At 40.6% G+C, this 25,388-nt stretch overlaps 1 protein-coding gene across 1 annotated transcript; it reads left to right on the top strand.

The window, feature by feature from the left end:
- The first annotated feature begins 295 nt into the window (after positions 1-295).
- emc2 (ER membrane protein complex subunit 2) lies at positions 296-24,895 on the top strand. The gene is made up of 11 exons (XM_046398408.1): positions 296-408; positions 1,133-1,246; positions 6,164-6,228; positions 7,627-7,712; positions 9,391-9,448; positions 13,858-13,943; positions 14,176-14,235; positions 17,088-17,169; positions 17,426-17,536; positions 19,239-19,343; positions 24,312-24,895. The coding sequence occupies exons 1-11, from the start codon at positions 369-371 to the stop codon at positions 24,396-24,398; spliced, it is 894 nt and encodes a 297-aa protein (XP_046254364.1). The 5' UTR covers positions 296-368; the 3' UTR covers positions 24,399-24,895.
- Positions 24,896-25,388: the final 493 nt, after the last annotated feature.

Genomic DNA, 25,388 nt, shown 5'->3' with positions numbered 1-25,388 from the left:
ATATGCAAATACTGGTTTATAGTATAATGTAATCCCAATTGCCCTGTGCCTGTATAATTTAGGTTTGAAAGTAAAAAAATGACCAATCAGCTTAACTTGAGTGCAAGCACGGGAAAAACTTTAATTCTTTTTAATATAATTTATTCTTTTGATATACATTTTAAGCTTTTTAATTTTATCAGTCATGTAACATCTTACAATTTAGAAAATCAGCCGAGACGTTCATCAATATTATTATTGCGTTATAATACCATTGACTATAATACATTATTATTGATGTTATTTTTGTTGTTAGCAACGTCTGGAACGCCCATCGCTGGCAGTGACGTAGGCACGGCGTATGTTGTCAGGTTGTCAAAAGAGAAAAGATGGCGTCCGTATCAGAGATGTACGATGTGGGTTGGGAAGGTAAGACAAAATTTAAAACTCGCTGTCCTCAACCGAGACTGTTTTTATGTCTAAGGCATTCGGTTTTCTGTGTGTTTTTGTTATACAAACATGAGGGACAGTCTTCGCTCGTATAAAATGGGAACTAGAAAGTCAGCGTGTAATGGAGTTAGCTAATGCTAGCTTGCATGGTTAGCTGACTTATAGGGTTCATCCTTACAGTACATCCATACCTGCTCAGTATCCGCCATTTGTGACTTAGTTGTCGGTAGTACTAACATAATGCTTCATGTAAAGCTGTAAGCGATCTCTGTCTGTTTTCAAATAACTAGACGACTCCTGTGGCATGTTAGCCTGCCGTGACGAGACAGTCACGTCTTTGGCTAACTAAAGCTATCGCTCCGCCACAATAGATTTCTGTTTCTGCAAAATACATAATACATAATAACACAGTAATAACAATGCACTAGAAACAGTGCCATTTTATGCACTTGCGTACTAACGCACACAGCACAAACAATCGTAGTGGTTACAACTTGTACTTATTTCTCTGATACTCCGATCATTTTAATGTAACTTCAGGCTGGACGTTTAACAGTGAAGCTTCATATGTTTTGTTTTCCACGATTTCATCTCAAAGCGGGTATTGTACAGTCACAGAGTTAAAGGACCAGGCTTGATGTTTTGTATTGAAAATTGTACAAAGACTACAGCTGTCCTTATGGTTTAACAATTTTGTCCACAGAGATGAGAGACAAACTGCGTAAATGGAGAGAAGATAACTGCAGAAACAGTGAACAGATTGTGGATGTTGGTGAAGAGCTCATCAGTGAGCATGCATCCAAACTGGGAGATGATAGTAAGTGTGTCACGACTAAACAAATCAATGCAATACTCTGCATCGTTCAGAGAACCTTTTTAGCAAGCAGAGACACTGAGGAGTTGGTCAACATACACTATAAGGGACATTGTTATTTTCAAACAGACCATTAGAAATAAAACAAGATGAGAATACCCTTTCATACACCAGTACCAGTATGTCATTCACCCCATCATTTCATCTTATTATATTCAAACAGGAGACTGTAAACGCACTAAAGTGGAAACAGTTGTGGCCTTAAACACAACAACTTCTGTGCAAATTTTTCTGACAATAAAACAACAGCTTGCCTCTGCTTTCTTGTAGAAGTTCTTGTGTCATAATATAAAAGTAAATGATGAATCTGTTTTACACAGCTGACAAAGCTAATAAAATAAAATAGATATTAATAAAATGCAGATGTTGAATTTAATGTTTGACTATGCTGTATCAAGCTTGTGCCTCCTGTTTACTCCACATTAGAACTAAACAGAAGGCACTGAGAGTACGCTAAATGGTAAAATATGCATATTCTAAATTTACACACCAGTAATTTTCTGCTAACATTCTTCTCTTGCCCTCTGCATCAGTGTTATATTTTTCAAAGTCCTCCATTTTGACAGCCCGTTCCTTTTGAGAGAAGTAGGTGGAACACGATAGGTTCATTTTAGCTGGAAGAAGAGTCAAATGACACCCTAAACGTCCCTTTTTATGGGAATGCGCACAGATCCTGAAGAAGAAAACCTGGGTAGTCACTGTTGTGATGGTCTTTATCTCTGACTGGGGTTTAAGGTTTTGTTGAGGCAACGTTGTTATGTTGGACTTACTTCTTAGTATACCCCCCACATCTGTTTAAAGCTTAAAAACATGTTTTGAATGAGGATCCTTTGCTTTATAGCGTTGAAAACCACTGAATGTCCCTGTATAACTGACTGTGGGTTCATCTGTACAACTGTGTGAGATGTGATTGATCCAAGTGGGTGATTTTCTGCTGGCTAGATTGTTTTTCTGTCCTCTCTTTTGTGGTTTATATTTTTCATTTCTGAATGGATCTTAGGTTTCCTGTGATGTGGAAAACACAGATAGACAAAGTCGAGGCTGAAAAGCCAAATCCAGTAATACAAGATTGCTAGCATTAAACAGATATTTAGGTGATTTGAGAGTGAAATACAACTACATGGAAAAGTATCTGTGAAAACAGGTAAACCTTTTGTATCTTTTGGATTGCTCACACAGATGAGATGGCAGAAAAGGTTAATCAGTCAAAGCCAAAACGAACTTTGAAAGATGGCTATATACAGTTAACAAGAGAGTAATTGTAAACAGGGCAGGTGATATGGCCAAAATCTTACATTACGGCAACTGTAATTTTATACCACCATAACAGTATATATATTTGTTCTGTTAAAACATTTTTTTTTTTTTATAGTTTTCCCTAAATCATTGCAAAATATGTATTGGCAATTGCTATCATGTTAGCTCCCCAGAAGCTGTAAAAAACATCCACACCTGTGACAACAGGCTTGGCTTTCAAGTCTACAATGTGTGGCTCTACTTAGGTGCGGCAGCATTCTGCAGTTGTTCTCTTTCCTGTTCTTGTCTGTATTAATTGGAGGATTAAAAACCAACTTTAAAGGTGTGTACTACCACCTACTTTACCCGAGTGTGTAAGTGGTACATTAAATCAAGGAAAGCAATTTGCATGATTGACTCTATTTATTGGCTATGATTTCACAATAGCCGATATAATATAAGTTATTTATAAGTAATAATTTATTTAAGTACTATTTAAGTTATTATCAGGTTGATAATTCAATATTAGTGTATTGTGCACAACTGGCAATAACCATACTGTACCAAACTTAATCACATTTGATTATTTTCTTCTTTTATTTATTCTTATATTTGGAACTTCCATATAAAACAAAAACTTTTTGCAAAGTATAGTTGTCCATTTGTTGTTGAATTTCTAAATCCAAACCATGTCCACAGATGGAAGACGGACGTGGTAACAAGTTTTTCTCCCTCAGCTGGGGGTGGCTGGGATGCCTCCTGCTTTATATTTACAATTTCACTCTCCTTGTTACATTTTCTTGTCGCGGTCTTTTTTTGCTGTGATTGGCAAGTCAACTTAAAGGCTTGTTACTGCATCAGACTACCTCTCTTATGTCATGTGAGAACATGGCAAGGAGTTCAACTGGCCAAATCAGGTTACCTTTCAAAGCAGCTGGATTCATAAGATTTGCAGATCAAAGAGAATCCAGTGCTGATTTAATATGTAGCTTTACCTGAATACATAACAGTAACACTAAGGATAAGAAAGAGTTGTGCAGAATCACTACCTGTGGACACATTTCTGTCATTGCATGGTATACTGGTACACTATCATGTTGTCCAAATGTAATGGTGTGAAAGGTATATCAATGTGGATTATCAAAAGATTATCTTATAAAGAGTTTACTTAAGAAGCAGCAGGATTTTTTTTCCGACAATAAACAAATCATGGGACAGGGTTTCATTTATAATGGGACTGTCCTGCTGCTTTACCCCATAAAACTCTCCCTGTTCCTCTAGTCATTATGATTCATACACTCCTCACAAGAGGCGGATAAACACTTACCATGCCATGGTTTTATTGAAACCAGCTCTTAAATTGGCTGTGAAATGAGATGGCAATTGTCAAAACAAGAGTTGGAATCATTAAAGTCAAGAAAAACTAGAGGCATTTGTTTGTTTTGGCATAACCTGACAGTTTTTGGTGGAGTTTCATTTTATTATTCTTTTCAATTAACAAGAGTTGTTCATTTGGCTGAACAAGTCTGTTTTGCTTGTCAGGGCTGTCTGTCTAACATGTTGCATTAATTCCATTAATTGGCTTCTGTAGCCAGGCTTTTAGTCAGCATGTTATAATGTTACAGTTGACTGAAAGAAAAAAAACATTTAATCTTTTTTATAGCAAACCTCCAAGTGAAACATGTTGAAGGAATGGTTTTCTGTTAATGATGAATTTTCTACATGTATATACATAAAACGAGTGCTGAAACTTTCACACTTGCTTGAGATTGGTTTTATATATCTAAAAATCATCTTTGACAATACTTAACAACAAGTGGACAAATATTAAGTGGATAATAATGGTACAATTGTTGATATGACCAAGAGCATCCATTGTACAATATATTGTACAAATCAGTATGGCAGTTTGTCTTAATCTTACCCATGTGTTAAAAATGCAGAAATCTTTTCTTTTTTTTAAAGTGACAATTGTTAAGCTAGGTTTCAACTTGAGTTGTGATTTAGTTTATCCCAAGCTCCACCGCCCTTGATCAACAAGGTCTGGGACCTTGGTTGATCGATGCTCATATCAGAATTTCATTTCGAGGTAATGTGAGGGTTTAATGAACTGCTCACAGACTCATCAAGACAGCCCAGGTAGTTTCAAACATGTTTTGTATTTAGAATTTAAAATTTGGATGTTGTTAAGCAACAATACATTGTCTAGTCCTCAAGGCTAATGTTAGCGATCATACTAGTTATCCACCCGACCGTTTTCTCACCCAAACTTATTTAGCCTTCTGCTTTATTTGCTCACTGTAAAGCATTTCTACAGCAACTTATTAGTCTCTGTTTTGTTTACATCTGTTTCCTTATTAGATCATGTGAGAGAGATCACGTAAGGTGATGCATTTGTTCCTGTATCTGGTGTGATAATCTTAACAAATATCCTGCAGTGTATGTGATGCACCATTATTTTCAAATTTTGTGGTGTGTGTGTGTTTGGAATTGGAAAGAAGAAAGTTTTTCCTTAAGTGTTTGATGGACCTGTTTTCATTTAGGATTTTAAAACTGTAGTCCCTGGCAGCTTTAGAGCCTTCTGGAGGATTCTGCAGATTAGAGATGTAGTCACTTTCCAAAAATAATTCACTATAATGTAAACACTCATTAATAACTCTGTTTGTGGTGCAAAGTGTCAAGATATTTAGAATCTTTATGCAAAGATATGGCTAATGCTTTAATGTAATGGCTAATCAAATAAATTTTATATTCTGTTTATGAAATGCATATTTTATGTTTTTAGTGAAAACAGACACTATGTTTTTTAACCCAACCACATTTAGCTGTCGAAACTTGTTCTGGCATGTGAACTACAGTAACTTTTTACACTGTCACATGAGAAACAGCATGGCATGTACAGAAATGTTAGTTCAGCTTCTTAGATTTCACGACGCATTAACAGTGTTTTTAACAATGTTGGCAAAGAGTTTTTTTTTTCTTTCAAAGATCACATATTCTATGTGTCAGTTATACCAGTGCAAAGTATTAGGAAGACATCCAATAATGGGTAAAATAAATTGTGTTTGGGGCTGTGTGCTAATTTTCAGATAGTTTAACTTCATTCTTAAATTAGGGGAGGTGATTATAGTAAATGTAACATCTTGTTTTGTTTGATAATGTTACACCTTTACATCTAATTTACAGTGTAACATTTCTGAAATTCAATTAGTAATTTATTCCCAACTCAGTATAGGGAATGTGACTGTAACGCCTCATATGGGACGTTTAGTTGAAATTGTTCTTCATTTATATATTTATTTATTTATTCGTCATTGTAGTGCTGTGCAAGTTTTTAATGAGTATTTGGTTTTCAGAAAGCTGCATTACCTTCAGTGTATTCTGTACAGAGAACAGTAGATGTAGCATTACATATTAAATGAAATGTGAAAGTTCTTTAAAGTCTAAGCTGTTGATTCACATCATTGAGGCTTGTTTGTGTGAGTTGACAACATGATGTGCAGCTGTTGGGGACAAGTTGAGTTGTCAAGTGCACAGTTCAATATATTATTTTTTCATGTAACAGCAGACAGTGAAATGGAAAGGGCGTTAACACTGTCTTCTTTGTCTGTCTCTTTTTCCCAGTATGGATTATTTATGAGCAGGTGATGATCGCAGCCCTGGACTGCAGTCGGGATGACTTGGCCGAGGTAAGTTTTTACTGCTCTTCCTCACACACCCAAGAGCTTCAAAACCCATCACTCACTCGCTCACAGCCATTCCTACTTTGCAGCACCACCTCTGCCAAATGTAAAAATCTGATTTTTATTTGGCCAAATGGTATTACTCTGTACTATGGAAAAACAATTTGCTGAGAGTTGGAATTAAAGGGTGTAGCAAATGAGTAGAGAAGCATGCTTCAAGTGTTAGCTGAACTTGGCCATCATTTATGGTGTTCAAGTACTTTTCCCCTCATTTCATTTGCCATCCTAAAGCTTAATCCATGTACACATTGAAATATTCACAGCTCTAATGAAATCTGTGTGGGTTAGAAAAAACATAAAAGGTCACAGTAATTGAAATGGTTCATTTCCAATCAGTATGGATGAAACAAGTCCCTTGGTAAAGAATGACTCATTGACTACAGAAAAGGCAGAACTCAGTCATTGGAATCAGCTGTCTGTTAGCTATTCTTTCAGCCTGGCTGCCAGACTTTAAAAAAAAAGCAGAACGACCAGACTTGAGCTGACGGATAGCACAAATGATTCAGGTTACAGTGCAGACTTTTTCATTTCATTCAAACCCAACAAATCAGCTGCATGTTATTGTAACCTTTCCTCACCTTGCGTAGAAGAGTTTAACAAGCTTAAGGAGAGGGGACATTCATTTGACAACAGTAATGTTCACATCCTGGACAGTGAAAACAGATGGTTTGAGAGAGGGGTGAAGGAAGCCATCTATGTCCAACAGCCTTTCCTTAACAAAGGCAGTGGTCTGTGCCACCACCTATCAACCACATTCAGTGCAGCCTTGAGATCCCTCCCTGAGACTTACATCTCATTTCCCCCAGGAACCATGTGACCCTTACAAGTCACACCATGAAAGGGTGGGTTCATGACCCATTTGACGAGTCACACTGTGGCTATGGGGGGGGTGGGCGAGTCGCTCACACCTGGAAACATGAGACTCTAATGAGTCACATGATGGCTGTGTGTGAGAACGCAGCTCTTCTATGCAAGATGACCTGGATGACTGAAAATCTACGCAGACATCTTTCCTCTCCTTGTTCATGACTGTGTGATCAAACAAATTCAAGCTCTGTAGGGGAAAGGGAAGAAGTACCAAGGATCATCCTCACTCCGCTTCGTGCATTAGCAAACATGGTAGCCTAAATAGTTAACATACAGTAGTAACAGCAGACTTTCACTACAACTGTATTTTTATATCAGTATATCAAGTTTATTTAACTGAAACGTAGGCCAGAACTGACATTTTCAAGCCAGGTGGTTTGTATCTGTAGAGGCATGTGTGTGAGAGCAATAGTTTAACATAAAGTGTAGTCACAGCCAACTATAATTGGTCTCTCTCCCCTGCCCACATCCTTGCAGACCTGTCTACAGGAACTGGAGAAGCAGTTTTCAGATAGCCACAGAGTGAAGCGATTATCTGGCATGAGGCTGGAAGCTTTGGAAAGGTAAGCATTGGGTTGGGTACCAAAAGCTCCAGAGGCACAGGAGGCAAAAATAAAGCACAGCTTTGCTCTTCTGCATGGTGCTTAATTTGGGTGGCTTGGGGGTGAGAAACTGTTAGCAGATCCTAAGTGGTACAATGGTCTGGGTGTGTGTAAGTACTGTGTGTGTGTGGGGTAGGATGTGTTTTTATTGGATCACCCGGAGAATAGGGAAAGAGGAAAGGTTCAGCACTGGAGCTTTGTGGCCCTTTAGCCTGAGTTAGGGATTCCCGGGAAGGAAGTGGTCAGATCCCACTGTTATTTTGGGGGTGATGGGGGGTGGGTTGTATTGGTTTCTAGTTCTCTGTTTCTTTATTTTGTTACTCCTCATCTCTGTGTATTTTTCCTCTTTCTTTGCCTTCTCTATTTTTATGTTGTCTTTCCTATCCTGTTTTGGTGCAGAGACCCAAACAAGCCGTGTAAATATTGACATGTCCACACAATCTCAGCCCCCACCTCCTCAGTGATGAGTTTTATTTTTGAGTCTGCAAAATGGAGTAGGAAAGTGTTTTAGTCTGGAGTAAGGGTAATAATTCAGACTGTTTTCTATCTTGCTTACATTCCTCACCCGGATCACCATTGCTGGTTTATCGGTTATGTCAGAGTTTATGTGATAATTGAGAGTGATTACTTCAGCGCTGTCAGATTAAATAAACGCCACACTGGGATCTAATTGGCAGCAGACAGAGCTACACTTGAATGACACAGCTACAAACAGCAAGGCCCTTCCCCTCCACGCACACACTCACACACACGCACGGTTCCTAAATAAATACAGCAAATCAAAGTGGCTTGTGAGTGCTCGCCTGGTGCCATCTGAAATCTCCCAAAGTGTGGCTGAGTAATAAAGTGAATGTGAGGGAAGCAACAGTGCTGGAAGTGGGGCTCCTCAGTGCTAATGGGAACCAGAGATGCTTCTGTCTGTTGCAGGCTGTGGGCGGGACACTTTCTGATCACTGATCCCTGGCTACTAGAACTTCAGGGTTGTAGATTTCCTCTAATAGAAAAAAAGTTCTAAAATCATCCCTCAGTGCCTGATTTGACATGACAGGTGAAGTGCACATGCCTCCGATTCCTAGATTTCTTTACTGTATGATTTGATATTTACAGCTCATAAATTTCCCCTTTAAACAGAATCGTGTGGGTTCAGTCCAACAGTTTGAGGCTCACTTTGCTGGATATTGTTGCTTATCAGGCTCTTACATGTGTATTGTATATTGTGGTAATATATATTGGCCAGGAGACAGAGAACTGAACCAACAAGTTAGTTGCAGATCTGAACGGATGTAAAAGCAGAAGTATAATTTTGTTTAAAGGTGAATCAAGCTGGATACAATCAAATGAAAATACAATCATCAGAACAGTGTGCTTTGTTTGTATTGATTTCATGACTCATTGTGAAGCCTCTCACGATGTCAGCTGTGTGACTAGCAACCTAAACTTAAATGAGTGTTTATTTCTTCCTTTAGATCACCACTGATTTCTGTACAGCCTCACTGTAATCATAGAAACCTGCCACTCTGTATACAGAAACTTGATTACCTTCAACTCTGCTTGATTTTCCCACCAACTAATTTTTCTCGACGAGGGGGCTGGAATTGCTTAAAAAAACAAATTTGTATTCTCTTTTCACTCTCTGAAGGTACGATGACGCCAACAAGGACTATGATGCCATTCTCCGAGACGACCCCACCAATACGGTAAGACTGAGAAAGCAGGGAAAGAAAGGGGAAAATCCCTCTGCTTAGGGTTCTAGTTTGCTTTACTTTGCGGTCTCAGCTTTTTGGAAGGCTTTAAATTTGCTGAGGCACTCTGGTGTTAGCAGCGTGAGTTTGCTAAGTTAAACTCCGTTTAGCCTCTCTGACCTCAACCTCAGTGCTGATTGGCCTATCACCCACACAACTGAAAAGTGTTTAAGTGTTTAGGGGCTGGGTGGGTGTGGGGCGATTCATGTCCTTAGTCAGTGGCAGACATGTTTGGTGGAAGGAAAGCGTAAATAAAGGGTCTTTGAAGATAGTGATTTCCTGGGCCTTCCAGACCCCCAGCCTGAATGAACAGGGTTGGGCTCCTGTCCCACCTTCTCTGTTGCTGTCAACCAGCTTCAGGTGCAAAGTTTGCCATGTTCTGTGAGATTAATACAGACAAGCCTCACAGCCCCTCGCCTCAGTCTCTCTCCTTGCTATCTTCTCTTTTCAATTTACTGTTCATTGCTTTGAAATGATTTGCTGAAGCATGTTTAGCCAGTGTTCTGCCAATCCCACACCACCAACTCAAAACATAATGTACCTGCTCTTAATTGTTTCCATAAGGACATGTGGCCATGCAAGAAAGTAAATCTTTTAAAGAGTTTTCAAAAGAAACCATGACCTTATTTATTTTGGCTGTACTTCTCACCCCTCACCCCAAAGATGTTCAACAAGTCTCTGGTGCCATACTGACATATGGATTGCTTTAGATGTATTAAACATTTTCTCTCACTGCTCATGATGTATAGATATGTGTGCTTTGGGTGCCATGCAAAGATTCTTAATATCATCAGTTACATGCTTTACACATATAAAAGCAAAAACTAATAATCTTTACTTTGCTCTGGTGCACCCCACCCTGCTTACTCGCACAGTGGTATAGAGGATTAACCTTCCCATCTCTATTTAGCCACATCTGTTGCTTCACACAGGGTCTCACACCCACCTTCACTTTTTCCAAAACCATCTGTTTATTTTACACTTTCTGTTGCAGTTGGAAGTTTGCAAGTCAGATTGGCAAGTTGGCCTTTCAAATAAGGGACGGGACTGTTTTTATGGCAACTTGGTAATATAGCAATTAAGAGGAGTGGTCATGTAATGGGATATACATATCTTTAAGGCAAGAGGTATTCTGAATGTCACAACCAAAGTGTGCATGAGTTGGAGTTGTGAAAGTGTCTTTGTACTTCAAGTCTGGGAGGGCTGAAGTACAATTTGGATTTGTTTCTTCTTCTTTTTTGGTATGTCCACTAAGTATGGATGCTGTCGAAAATGCTGGCGCTGACTTGCTTGGTCCATGCCATGTCAGACGAATAAAATACGCTGGGATGGTTGCAAAACTTTTGAAAAGGTTTTTGTCACTGTCATAATGTCCAAAACAAGATTGAAATAAAAGCTTCAATTCATATTATTTACTTGTAACCTTGTCAGTTTCATATAAAAAAAAGGCTGTTGCTCAGCAAATTTATGGTTTTGTGGCCATTATTTGCAGCAATTTTCATTGCATTTATCCACTGTTTGGACAATGAGAGTTGTAATTTCAGTTAATCCCAAGGCACCACCCGACATGGCACAGATCTTCTGGGTATTCCGTCGACATCCTCGGAAAGGGAATGGTCAGTTTCCTGGTCTCTGTGCATTGAATGCTGCCACCCAAGTAAGTGTAGCTTGTCAGTCAAACCAAGGCCGGAAATGGAACAAAACAGACAAATAGGTCCTTTGTCCCTGGGATGTTAACCTTGAACCTTTTTCCCACAATCCTTGTCCTGAATGACTTGGGCGTAGTGGTGGAGGGTGGAGCAATGATAAGATGACATCATTCAGGTCACCTGTCTTGGAGTTAGGGCTATCGACTACGCACATGTTGGCCTACATGCTTTTGAGAATCAAACGGGATGGGCTTGAGAAATGGCGGAAAATTGGCGACCACAAGGAAGACTTGCGAGGCGTCCCAGCATGCGAAGCAGAGATTGGAAACTGAGCTGTTGTAATAACAGGCTGTGGAATAGATGTGGTACCCATTAACCAAAATTGTTGAATCAACAAAAATTGCTCAAGGTTTTTTTTTTTTTTTGTTTCTTTTTTTTTTTTTCTTTTTTGCCATGGTGGTGTCCAAAAAATGTTTCAAACTCTTAGCCCTTCCATTGCTTGCTATGTTCCAATACCTACAGCAATGATCTGGCAAAATTTTTGTCTGCGTGTGTAAATGCATTTCTTTCCACCTTGTATTTCTTCTTGTGAGTATTTTAGATGCACTGTCCACAACATTTGCATGCAGGCATGTACCAATTCATTTTTTGTTTTTTTTTTACCATTGCCTCAGATCTTGCATTAATAACAAATTCCAGTGCTCTCATTTTACCCTAATTGTGCAGTATAAAACACTAATATTTCTTAAATAAGCCACTGAGGTCACATAGATGACTCCTGAGGTTTACCCACAATCATATGCAATTACAGATTGATTGTTGGACAAGATTATATTTGCTTGGGTCAAGGCTTCTGAAATTTACAGCCCAAGTTCAGAATTTCTTGATTACATAATGTGAAGGATATTCACAAAATTAACCGATGAGCAATAACTTTCTGTTTTTTGACTGATCATAATTGGAAGTAAATTGTCATTGCTGCTATCTGTGGATGCAAACAAGTCTTTTATCTTTCATAGCATTAATGTTGGTTTGAATTTGTTTTTGCACTTTCTTTTCCCTTATTCTATATGTTCAATTTCAAATATGTACAGTGTGCCTGGTGTGCCACCGTCATTGTGATGTTTATCATTATAATAAAGGAAGGTTGCCGTAGGTCATAGCAAAGAGCCAATGGTGATGTAAATAATCCAGTTCTTACTCCTAAGGTCTCCACAGTGCACTAATTAAAAAGGAATCATGACAACAGACGTATCAGACCCACTGCCAGGTTTTCTGGATCATTAGTTAGAGAAAGGAGGTGAAAGAGGAGTGGTTTGGAATTGTTTCTCATTTAATAAAGTGCTGTTTGACTCTCTGGGCTACCAGCTTCCATATGTTCCTTTGAGCCCCAAGTGGTTCTTTATATGGGAAATTAAAAAATGCTGGGAGCGAGGAGAGTTTGGTGTGGTGATGGCAAGAGTTCACAAGTGCAAAAATCCACATTCAGCATTGCTGTTGTTTGTTAAATTTTAATTCTTCTGCTTGTAATGGTGTTGGAAAAGGAATGATTCCACATGCTTCTAATTTTTTGTGAAGGGAATATAAATTCCTTAATCTCACATAGCATCAAGTTCTACTGGCTTATAGAGGATGTAAAGTGTTGTGGTCTTTCTGTGAAACACATCAAAGAGGAATTAATGGGTTGATCTTTCACACTTCTGCAGGTATGAATGGTGTGTCTGAGAATGAGACACATTATATGGTAGGTAGAAGTCCTTACTGTTGATGCTGGAATTCAACAAATGTGTTGTCTTGTGGCCTGTATGTATTTTTTTTTTCTTTTTAGAGAGAGAGAGAGAGTCTAAAAATTTGCTTGTATCTGCAGGTCCCTGTTCCAGCTTGATGGATAAGTGGATTTGTTGTGATGGCCGTGTCAGAAAAGGCCCAAATTTACAGCCCCCTAGACATGACTCATACACAGCCATCAATGGATTTGGCTATGAGTGGAAGAGAGGAAGCCCCACTCAATCAAGTGCCAGTCCATAAATAAAATAGGCTGTGGCAGAGCAGTTCACTTGTAATGGAGCGGCAGCCTCCTGTTAAGGTTTTCACTTACTACCAAAAGGAGGAGGGTTGGGGGAGGGGGGGCATTTGGAAAAGTTAGAGGGGTAGGAATAATACTTTCTAATTCAGATTGATGAGAATCTAATCCACCTTAAGGTCATTTCAACATCAAAACAAAGTAAAGCTATTTTCAGCTGATCTAGGTTGAGCTGGTGCAGCACTAGATGCGTGCCGTGCCGGCAGGAAGATAGGCGTTGGGGTTTGGGGGAGTGTGCCATTTTCCCCACTTGGTTGGGGGATGACTCACCACTTTATCTGTGCCACTGAGCTCAATCTAGCTCCCAAACATTGACTCATAATGTGTGTGTCCATCTTCTTTTGGACATGGCCACTAACTAGCTACAATTACGTCAAAGTTAACTTTAGTCTCTAAAGCGTCTGTGCCTTTTGTGCTTTTATTTTAATTGCTGTTGTTGTAATGCACCAAAGTACTGATTCATCTTATAGAAGTGATTCAGTCTCAGAGCAAAACTTAGAGCAGGATTGTGGTGCACTGAAAAGACACTAATGTACACACTTAAACACACAACTCATACACTTTTCCATCCTCTCACCCCCTTCAGACAAACACTCAAGGAGTCCTAATCCTGTTTACTCTCTGTTCTACAGGCAGCAAGGAAGCGCAAGATCTCCATATTGAAGGCTCAGGGGAAAAGCACTGAAGCCATACGGGAGCTCAATGAATATCTGGAGCAGTGAGTGTTTCTACATGACCTCCCACCTCCCCTGGCTTTCATTTTAATTACAAACCAAGTTTGCTTTCAGTTGAGCTGGCGCAAGTTGTGCATAAAATGCCAACAAACTCTTTATCCTGGCTTGGTTGTTGATGACTTTTTTTTCTTTATTTTACTATGTTACAAATGCATTCCCTGTTTTGAAATACTGACATAACTTGGTGTAGAAACCCCTGTCCTTTTGTGTTTACAGGTTTGTTGGAGACCAAGAAGCGTGGCATGAGTTGTCAGAGCTGTACATCAATGAACATGAGTAAATGCTTTTTCATAATTTAAGTGACAGTATGATTTTAGTATTCACAAATTTTTCATGCACCATAGCACATTTGGGGTGGTGGCAACATGTTAGCTTCACCAAAATCTATCATGAAAGTTAATTTATTCATCATGATAGCAAAAAGGGCAAAAAATGAACCTGGGATAGGTCCAAACATCCTGCATCGAAAAATGTCTACTTTCTGAAGTGAATATTTGATGTGTATGTGTTGTGTGTGAAGCTATTTTATTGTGATGAGTAGTGATAGATGTTTGTCTTCTAAATGTGCCTTAAATGTCAAGTAAGGCAGCCATATGTTGGAGGTGTACCTGTCAGTTTAACTGGGCTTCATATCAGACTGATGGCTTGATCTCCAGAGGGCCATTGGATGGTCACAATGGAAGGTGATGAGATGCCTAACTCAGCCAGGGGTCTGAATGGAGCCCTGTCCATGTTTGTCACATAAGAGTTGTTTAATAGGATTTCAGTCTTAAGCCCCCTCTACTACATATGAGAGCAGACAGACTCCATGGCCTCCCACTGATATCTCAGTTGCCAAGGGGAATTGCTAGACAGACAAGAACAGTGTAGAATTAGTTTTTTTGTCTGTATCACCTTTTATCCCTCTTAGTGAAGTTAGTGAAGCAGTATCTGTAGTTGAACTATGGTTTTATATGTGTATGTGTGTTGGGGCGTGCGGGCTCTAGGGTTGCTTGGTTGCTCTGGTACGAGGGCAGTTGGAGCAGGAATGTGTAGTGTTGTGAGAAGGCTACTTATTGGATATTTCATGCTTTTGTCTGGGAGGCTTTATTGCTGTAGTGGCCAGAGGAAATCCAGGGGTGAGCGGATTATCTCCAAGCTTATCCCAACACTTCTAATATCACACCATTCTCTCCCACAGCCCCTTATCTACAGGCGTGTCAATTTCTTTTCTTTGTTTTCTTTATTTTGGGTTACAAACTCCCTGTTTCCCCTCCTCCACCTCTTCCGGATAGCCTGGCATTATCGGCACTCTTTTCCAGAGGAATAGAGCAGGGAGCAGAGAGAAAGAAAGCACTTGCTGTGAAATTCCCAGGAGAAGGTGGTGGCAACCCCACCCCCCCCACCCCCAGCCAGAGAAAACACAGGGTGATGGAGAAGCAGGGAAGAGAAATAAACTCTCTTCCCCTCACTGCGCAACACCCTGGGAGCTAAAAATAAACAAAGCAGTATGTCTCTGCACTCTGGGGTCACAGTAGGCATCAATGTTAACACATTAAAAATCTAATTAATGTCCTCTGAGTTGACGCTGTTAAAACAATCCTTGAGCCCGTGCTGTTTAGACAGCAGACTGTTTTGTCTGTTTGCAAGTACTGCATGGAGCCTCTGTAGGAATCTGCTGTTGGCTCATTCTGACCCAGCTTATGAGACTGTTCAACAAAATTGGACTGGTCATCCAGAATTACAGGATAAATAGTAATCATTTTTTCAAACATACTTTGCACAGTCTGAATCCATTTTTGTATTATATGCAGTCAGAATGTGGTATTGAAATGGGGGGAAAGCCACTGCTGATGGTTTTACTAACCTCCAAAAGAAACAAATGTGATTCTTACAGTCTCGCGAATGATGGTGGCTACAACCTTACTCAAGAACTGTGGTGAAGAGTGAGCTTAGAAGAGTAGCTCAGCAGTGGTGGGGTTAGATGGCTTAGAGGAAGAGTAGAAGAGGTAAGGGTCTGGCTCTGGTACAATATTCTGGTTGATGGCTGATGGAGCAGGCCACGGCCACTGCATGAGCACATCTGAAAGTCTTTATGGAGAGGAAGTGGTAATTGTAAGCAGCCCCCAACCTTCCAAGCTCTCTGATCTCCCTCTCTACCCAACCCCATCCCCCTATTTCTTTCGTTCTTTCTATGTTCCCACCTTCCTCTCCCTCCTATTTTGTTAATCTTTCAGCTAGTTACCATGGTGGACTTTAAATAGACTGATAAGTTCTTCATGTTGTAGCAGGCAACATTTGGTTCTTGCAAAAAACTCTGCATCTAAGCACTTCCCTTGTTACCCGCAAATGAAACTACTCCCCTTCTTTTGCAGCCTAGAAGCCAAATGACGCAAGCAGCGGCCTTTAGGTTTTTATTAACTGATGAAGTTTTTAAAGAAACATGTAAAATCTTGCAAGGAAAAATGAAAAAAATTACATTGCCAAAAAAGTAAAAACGTAAACATGAATGTGCTGATAGACGGCCCGTGTAGTCCCATTTTCGGTCTGCTTTTGCCTTGGCCTGTGCGTGTTGGGCTCTATTTGGTGATGATGCACAGACATTTTATGGCTTTGTGTTCAATGATATACTGTATCTTAGCTCGTCCTGGCCTGGGCCTGTGAAGGGGAAACTGTGTATTAGAAGTGGAGTGGCAGCAGATTAGTGTGAGGTCAACAGCTCAGCAGTCTGCTGCTGAGAAGTGATCTCATCTGAGTATAGGCACAGTGTGCCAGCTCTTACTGTAGTGCTGACCTCAGGAAGGTAGTTAACTACACATTAAAGGCTGAAAAAACACACAGACTGACAAGATTGATCCTCAGTGTCCCCAAAGGAGGGAGAATCACCACAGTAGATAGGCTTTTACCTTTGCCAACTGTCTGGACTGAATAACTTTACTGTAAGCTTGTAAATAAACTTTACGTCTTGTGGTGGATTTTTACAGATCCACGCGTCACATGTAAAGTGGACCCTTGTAGTCTTCAATTTAGATTTATACCTGGAAATTTATTTGCCATAGTTGTTGTGCTTCACAGTTCACAGCAAGCTAAAAGATGACACTTCCACAGCTGTATCAGTTGGCCTTCTGTTTTCCTTGTCATTTTCACAGCTATGGAAAAGCCGCGTTTTGTCTGGAGGAGCTGATGATGACCAATCCTCACAATCACTTGTACTGTGAGCAGTACGCTGAGGTAGGTACCCGCCTGGATGTCCATCATCAAGCATGGGGGCAGACTGTGGAATAAATGTTAGCTCTCTGTGAATGGTGCCTCTCTGAAACACTGAGAGACACCGACATCCATTTCACGTCATTGGGAATATAGGCTCATGAAAAGAGATTTGTTTACACAGGGTTGTCATGTGTTGCTTATTCAGATGTCATGCTGTCATTGCTCAAGCTGCCTTTTAGCCCAACTTATTGGCCATGTTTAATGCCTCCTCACACAGGTGAAGTACACTCAGGGGGGGCTGGAAAACTTGGAGCTGTCCAGAAAGTATTTTGCCCAGGCTCTGAGGCTGAACAACCGAAACATGAGGGCATTGTTTGGTCTGTATATGGTGAGTACTGCTTTGCATGAAGAGAAAGTGGGAGGGAAAGAGAGAGCAAGGGAGAGGAAGAAAAAAGCAAAAACAGTAGAACCTTTTTTGTTACTCTGCGGTTTGTCAAGGTTGAGGCTGGCCACTGAGTATGTCAAGCAAGACTGTACTTGTATGTGTGTGTTTTTTTTTTTTTTTTTTTGGGGGGGGGGGGGGGGGGGGGGGCAACAATGAAGGGGCTGTCAGACAGGTCAGCTCACTGCTGACTCAGACGGTGAACTCCAGCATTGGAAAAGTTTGCTCCTCTGGAGCTCTTTATTTTAGTAATAATACCCCTTTGGTGAGACTTTTTATGTTTATGGCTTAGATAAATAAAGTAGTCACTGAGTAAAATAGAGAAAAGCATGCGCGCGAGAGAGCAGCAAAACTGCTGCAAGCACTTTGTCAGAGGCAAATTATCCCACCAGGTGCCAGTTTGATTGTAGTCTTGGCCCAACAGCCCTTTCATCTACATATTTGTTTAAACAGGATGTTGTCTGCTAGTGCCAATGCATCATATGTAAGTGAGATTTGACATAAAAACACAAACGAAGTGGTGCAGGGAGTAAAGTATGGAGAGGGGAAGCAGGTCCAACACACAGAGCTCCAGTGTTTTCCTCTTTGCTGTACTGGGAGTCCTCAGGTAGTCCAAACACCTCGTGGCAGTCTATACCCTCTGAGAGCGCGCTGAGGTGTAGAATATAGGAAGAGCAAAGCAGGGTCAAACCAAGACATTTGCTTCTGTTAACTCTCATGTTTGTCCGGAGACAGAGCAGGCCCTGTATGGTTTCCTGACAAGTCATCCACCACCACTCTGTCTTAGGAGTGTGTTTTGCAGATTGTCAGCTAGTTTCAGTGGTCCAGATCTTGACAGGTGCAAGAGGTTCAGGAAAAGGGCAGGAAACTTTCACCATCTCCTGCTGTCTGAATCAGTTCGACACAGGACCTGGTAGCACTGACCACAGCTGGGTTGTGGGTTAGTTACTCACAACAGTTGTGTGGGGATTCCCCTCTATAATAGTGCATACTGTTGTTTGGGGATAGCCTGTCCGGGTTGACATAATCTAAATTAAGGCTTCTGTTGAGTTAAAAAAAGAAATAAAGAAAATGCTTACTTAAAAAATACAGAAGCCAAACCATTTGATCTAAAAAACATGGCCAGGTTGATTGGTGTGTAGTTAAAGTTTCAGCGGACTGGTGGGGAGGGCTTTGAAGTGCAGGCCGGGTAAGCCTTCTGGGGTTTGCTGTGTGGGGATGATGGCAGGAACATGGGAAAGACACAGATTTGTGGTTCGGAGGGGAGCTGTCGGGGCAGGCAGAGACTGTGATTCACACAGCGTGCCTCTCCCTGTGCACCACTTTTTTTTTCTTCGAAGACATACAAGGTCCTTTCATCGCCGGGAATCGATGGTGTTGGAGAAATTAGGCCCTGTTAAGTGACAATTTACGTACGAAGCATTAGAGCACTCACTTTTTCCTCCCCATAAATGATTTCTCCTGTGTCATCAGGCCAAGGTCTGTTTTTTCTCTTCATTCTGCCACAATGACTAGTGGAGTGGTAGATGGTAAGAGTGGTTGCACATTCATCTCAGTTACGCTTTTATTGCTGTTTCACCAGGTTTTGATATAAGAACACCCCTTTCACTGATCTCTCTTTTGCTTCTTCCTATTTTTTTCCTTCTAGTCTGCAAGTCACATCGCTGCCAGTCCAAAAGTTAGTGCCAAGGTGAAGAAGGACAACATGAAGTATGCTGCTTGGGCTGCCTCTCAGATAAACAGAGCCTATAAGGTGAGTCACATACGGATGTTCAGTATGCTTCTTAGAGCATAATGTATTTAATTCTTGTCATTACTCTTGTCTTTCCCCCACATCTTTGGAGTCTCTGTTTGAAAAGCTTCTTTTTACTTTTTCCCACATCCATCTTCTTTCTGCCAGACAGTGAAAACCACCAATCATATTAGCTTATGATTCTTCTGTTGCATTTTAGTTTTTCTGGGATATTTGCACACAATATCCAGACATCCAGAAATCCCCTCATTTGCATAGTATGTGTAAAGCATTCACCACCACCAAATGACCCCCAAATACACAGCAGCCCTGAAGGATGCCTTGATTCACATTATTGTTATAACAACCCAAATGTCTTTCGGTGTGTCTGGGTAGGTTTACTCTTAATGTGTTGATTTTAAAGCCACAGCATCTGCTGAGACTCATTTCCACACGCTGGTTACACAGATGAGCTCCTTGCAGAGCCACAAGTCTGTTCTTCCAGGACAACAGTCACACTAGACTGCAGCAGAGAGTTGTTGAGTTCAGTGGTTCTCAAAGTGAGGTTCCGTGTCCCTCAAGTGCCTTTGTTGTGAATGTAGGAGGTCCCCAGCAAATTCATGAACATAATAACATGTTTTAACTTTTCATAACTTTTCTTTGACAAGCATCTTTGAAATTAAATGTGAAATTAAACCCATTTGAGGAGGTGTTAGCAGAGCTAAGGTATATGTTGTGACTCTGCGATATGACCATTTCCATGTGTGCTCGTAATATAAAGCAAGGAGGTGAAAAAGGGAGGAGTTGTTTAGATGCTATCACTAAAATGGTGTCACGGCAACCCACATATAAAAGCATATTTAATATTTATTTATCTTATTTGCCATGCGGGCCATATGTGTTGCCTATTTGGGCATCAGCAGTTAAACGTGTAATAAGCCGTTCCTTCCTCAGCATGTGTGGGTCCTGTTGAGAGACAGGCTCCCCACTGAGCCTCTAAAGACCTTGTCTCACCACACTCATAGACACATTTCACATGTTGAGCGCTAAGAAAATTATGAGGCTTCTGTTGGAAAAAATGTGCTTGTGACTAATTCAGCGGTGAATGGCTCTGCTCTTTTGGAGCTCTTGTAGAAGTGTCATGTAGGACCTCTAAACTTTGAATTGTTCCTTTAGGTTTGAGTTTGAGTGGAATGAACTGTCCTAGAGAAGAGGAGGTGCAGTATGCTTTGTGTAGTTTAACACTTAATATGTATGAAGACATAAATCTCCTTAATAAATAGAAAAATGTAGAGGTGGCTTGGTCAACAAAATTATTCAATCAGATGTCTCGACTGATGTTGAGTCCACTTTGATCAGTATACTCGCTGACCTCACCTCACTGTCTTAGAGAGTCTTTGATCCCATCAGGGGACAAGATGAATATCTCAAACTGCTAGCTTATAGTCATAAATCAGAAGGGTAAAAAAAGGAGAGCGCCAAAGTGTAAAAAAAAAAAAAAAACATATGGGAAGAAAAGAAGTGAAGCATTCAAGGCATCAAACTTTGACAGAATAGCTGACGTTGAGGAGAGGGGCAAGGTAAAAGGGCTGATGGCATGATAACAGCCCTTTAATTCCCCTCAAATCCTGTTACAGTCCGTAAATTAACTCTCTTTTCTGTCAGTATATTACGCTGATTTTTATGTTTATATTTAAAACTGGTGAGGAATCCATTATTGATATTTGCCAGGCTGTATGTAACTACATCAGACAAGCTTTGAAACAGACCTATTAGAACCACTACCTTAGGACTTCATCTGAAACTTGTTACATGGATTACACAGTAGCATAACCAGTAGTGTAGCACATGTTTTGCTTGCTTAAATATTTTCTTTATTGCCAAGAAGGTGTGGGAGAGGTTTCGACAGGGAGCGCACATCTGTGTTTGGTGATTTTGGCTGCAATGAATCAGACCTGCCTGACATATGACTGTGTGCACTTGAGTAGTTTTTTTTGTACTTAATGAGCATAGTTTTCATTTTGCAGTGATTTTATAGAAAAATTTGCTTCAGTTAGCTATTTTTTGAGATTTTGTGGAACATATTTTTCACACCTCTAAATGGATTAACAAGAGCAAGAAAAATATAAATCTCTTCCAATGAAGCGGAAATAACTATTTCTATTGTGGCCAAGAGGAAAACAATTTCAGTTGAGTTGTCATGATGACGGACTGACAGACTTCAGCTCAGGCCAGTGGACAAGTGTTTCAAGTATTGACTATATGTGGTTTTGACCTCCTGGTGAAGATAAGACACCTCAGTTGGTCACACATTCATCCTTCAGGGAACATGATGTGGGCTTCATTCCACCCCTCTGATTCCTCACTAGTCTTACAACTTCTTGTATTTGTTGAAGTTGCCTGGTAATGCTGAGGTTGTACTGGGATTTCAACTCTTGAGCTCTTGTAGATGTTTGTGTGTAGTTACTGTGAGTGACTAGTGAAATAATAAGGCGCAAGTTTGCCTAGTTTTATTCTTTTACTCCCCACCTCCAGTTAAATCACTTCTGCGATCTTTTAATAGGGAGCGGTGGCGTGGGCCCCTGTAAGACAGCTGCAGACTGCTGTGCGTTTGTGCTTGCTGATTGATGGCCTCTTTAAAGCGTTGCTCGTGTCAGTCGTCCACTTTTATTAGGCCAGGACCTGGTGATTGTCATACCTCAGTAAGAGAATAAGGTGGGCAGGTGAGTGCAAGTGGAAGCAGATGTCAGCAAGAGGTCACATGAAATAGGGTGCATTTGTGGGGGGGTGGGGGGAGGTTTGACAATTACATTGGTGGGGTTGTTTGATACATAAAAGACCTGGAGATGTGTTGCTAGTATGTGCAGGGGGCTTCAAAGCAGCACTCCGTGGTCTGCCCTCCTGCCCGGACTCTCTAAACAGATTCTCCGATTAGCTCCTCTGTCACGGACCACAGGCTCCCACTGCGTCATGACTCTATTATCGGATCCTCTAAATAGACGTGGAGCTGTCTGGTTTGCTCCTACTGTTTTAGAACAGGGCAGGAGTTAATGTGGTGGTCTCACCTCAGGCTGAGGAGATAATTGACTACCGGGCCCGGGGTAATGGTGCATTAGGCAGCAAGGCAATGAAATGCACTCATCATTAAAGCTACCCCAACACACACACACACCCTAAATCTAGAAGAATGAGTCACACTTGGAAATTACATTGCTAATTGCACACCTTCGCCAACTCCCATCTCTAAGTTAGAGTTTGGCAAAAGAGGAAGGGAAAAAACTTTTGCCATGGAAATACATTATAGGCTAGATTTAAAAAACACTTAATTCCTGTTTGAAAAAGTCTAAGCAAGGCCAAAGGTTGAATGAATAAATGCTTCACAGTGTTAAAAGCATTGCCTTATGTGTTTCTTTCTGGTCAAGAGTGCACACACTCTCAAGTGGTACATCTCTCACCTTGGAGGATATGCAGAAAGTGCTGTCCTGTCCAGAGGCAACACTGAAACAGTATCCCCTGACTGTATTTGTGTTTTCACACTGATTCAGTTGAAAGAACTCCAGAATCAGAATCAGAATCAGAAAGACTTTATTGCCACAGTGCTGTTGCCTCCTGCTAGTCATTTCCGTTTTAGCTGGATTGAAGTTGTTGCAGACTTGTAATGTTTCTACACATAGACTGTTATATGATGATTGAGATGCTGCAAATTGTCCTAGGGATTTTACCTACAGAGGTTTCAAAATTACATGTCCTATGTCAGTGTTTCCCAACCTTTTTTGAGCTGTGGCACATCTCTAACGTTAGAAAGATCTCGCGGCATGCCATCGGGCAAAGGTGTTTGGATCAGTTGGCCGCTCCGCACGTCGCCTGCCCAGAGCGCCGATCGGATGCCCCCCCCCCCCTCCCGGCACAGCCAACAACTCACTGTCCTATGTTACATGGTGTAACGACTTTGGTGATACCTTGACATTTCATCTAGTGCCATCATCAGATTCTAGTTGTTATTTGTCCATTGCCTTTGTGAACAATCAAGGCAAAACGTATTACATTCCGATCAGCCTCAGCTGTTCTTCATGTTTGATGACAATCAACAAATGTTAGCATTGTCATTGTGAGCATGCTTACAACACACCATTGTGCCTAATTATAGCCTTACAGAGCAATTGGTCTTATACATTTACAATGAACTGTATTTTTAATGTAGCTTTATTTTTTCTTTTAACATATGGCAACCGTGAGGAAAAAATGCACAAAAATCTATATCTAACTGAACTCATGTTATTTAAATCACACCAATTTCATACATTTCCTGTAAAGTCCACTTTTAAATTCTTTTTGAAAGGTTACAAAGAGATTTATGTCTATATCTATGAATGGGGGTGAAGTGAGGTTAATTAATCTACCCTTTACTATATCCCTGGTCGACTGCCCAAGGTTAAGGAAGTTGTCTTTCTCTTTGGTATTTTTAAGGGGATACCTTGTATGTTAATTGACTAGAAAAAGTGTGTCTGGATGTTCACACATGAGTAATCCTGTACGTGCTTGTGGATTAAAATTTGCGGCACTTCCTGTGAAACCCTTTGGACACATTGCAGAAATTAGAGTGGAGTGTTATGTACTCCTGTACTAGAGGCTATGGAAGTGGACTAATCTGTAAATGTGGGCATTCTGCCTTAGAGCTCTCACTCACACAGAGAACTAAAATGGCACTTATGCAACAGTTGAGGAAAAACCCTCTAATTAGAGGTATTGTTTTACACAGCATGACCTATTTGCCAATTCTCTCTGATGACCACTGTTGTCTCTGATTATTTTTGGTTTTAGTTTTGCAGACTGTGGTACTTTTGCTGTGTTCAAGTGTTTGTGTCTCCATGGCTTTAGTTGGCTGAAACTCCTAACAAGCTGATGGTCTTTTTCCCCCTCCTCCCCACTCCTCTTTCTTACTTTGTCTGTCCACTCGGTGTCTCTCTTCCTGTCACCTCTGACATGCAGTTGGCTGGTCGTGGAACCAAGGAGAACAAATGCTCCATGAAGGCGGTGGAGGAGATGCTGGAGTCCATGCAGATCACCATGTCCTAGATGCCCTTGTCCGCAACTTCACTCTTCTGTTCACCCACAGCCACTTAGAGCAACATGGCAGCTCCAATAGCCTAGCAATGTGATCAGAACCAAATCTTTAATTCTTTTTTTTTTTCTTTATGTCTTCAAGTTTGGTTCTGTAATTGATCGAACTTGAAATGGACAATGGAAGACCTTTATTTCCCCCAAATGCAAAGGTTTCCTGCACCTGTCTGGAGCCTACAACAGCCATATTCTCCAGCTGCTACATAGAAGTAAGCCAGCTGTGATAATACTGTCCCTCACCATCCCTTTTTGTCTTTTAGAACTTAAACTAATATCATTAATTAGTACATTTACTTTAAGGCTATAGCTCTGTGACCATGAAAGATAACAAGCTGTACAGTAAATGCTATTTATAAAGACAACATGGAGATTCCACCTGTCTGCACTGAGGTCCTTAATCGTTTATGTCTGTAAATGAAACATCTTTATCGAATAAAACGTTTTTCTTCTTTTTTGTTTCTCAGAATTTCTGAATAAAAGTAGGACTGATATCCAAGTTGAAAATAAATTATGGGTATTTGTAGCAATGTAAGATGCAAAGTTGTGGGGCGGGCGGGGGGTTGTCATGTACCTAAATAGTCCTATTGTAACCAACACTGACACATTTGAACTTGCTACAGTTATCACTGAGAAGGATGAAAGACTTTTGTCATTATGAAGGCAGCAGTGGTAACAACAAGGACATAAAAGAGCCTCCTCTTTCCCAGTGATTCCAGCCGGGAAATCCTGCCTTTCAATTACCCCGGACAGCAACTCAACCAACTTCAGCGCACTGAAGAACACCTCTGTCATTTCAGTTTAGAGAGCCTCAGAAATCACTGCCAGTAATTAACACGCCACAAGCTGGAAAGGGAAAAAAATGTATTCATGAATCTGGGAACTTTCATGACAGGCAGGGAAGAAAGACATCTTAGTGCTGTGAGAGGCTGGTTTTTTCTGCTGTTA

This window comes from Scatophagus argus, chromosome 9 (assembly GCF_020382885.2).
Source record: "Scatophagus argus isolate fScaArg1 chromosome 9, fScaArg1.pri, whole genome shotgun sequence".
Lineage (NCBI taxonomy): Eukaryota > Metazoa > Chordata > Actinopteri > Scatophagidae > Scatophagus > Scatophagus argus.
This window is presented reverse-complemented; position numbering and strand designations above follow the sequence as displayed.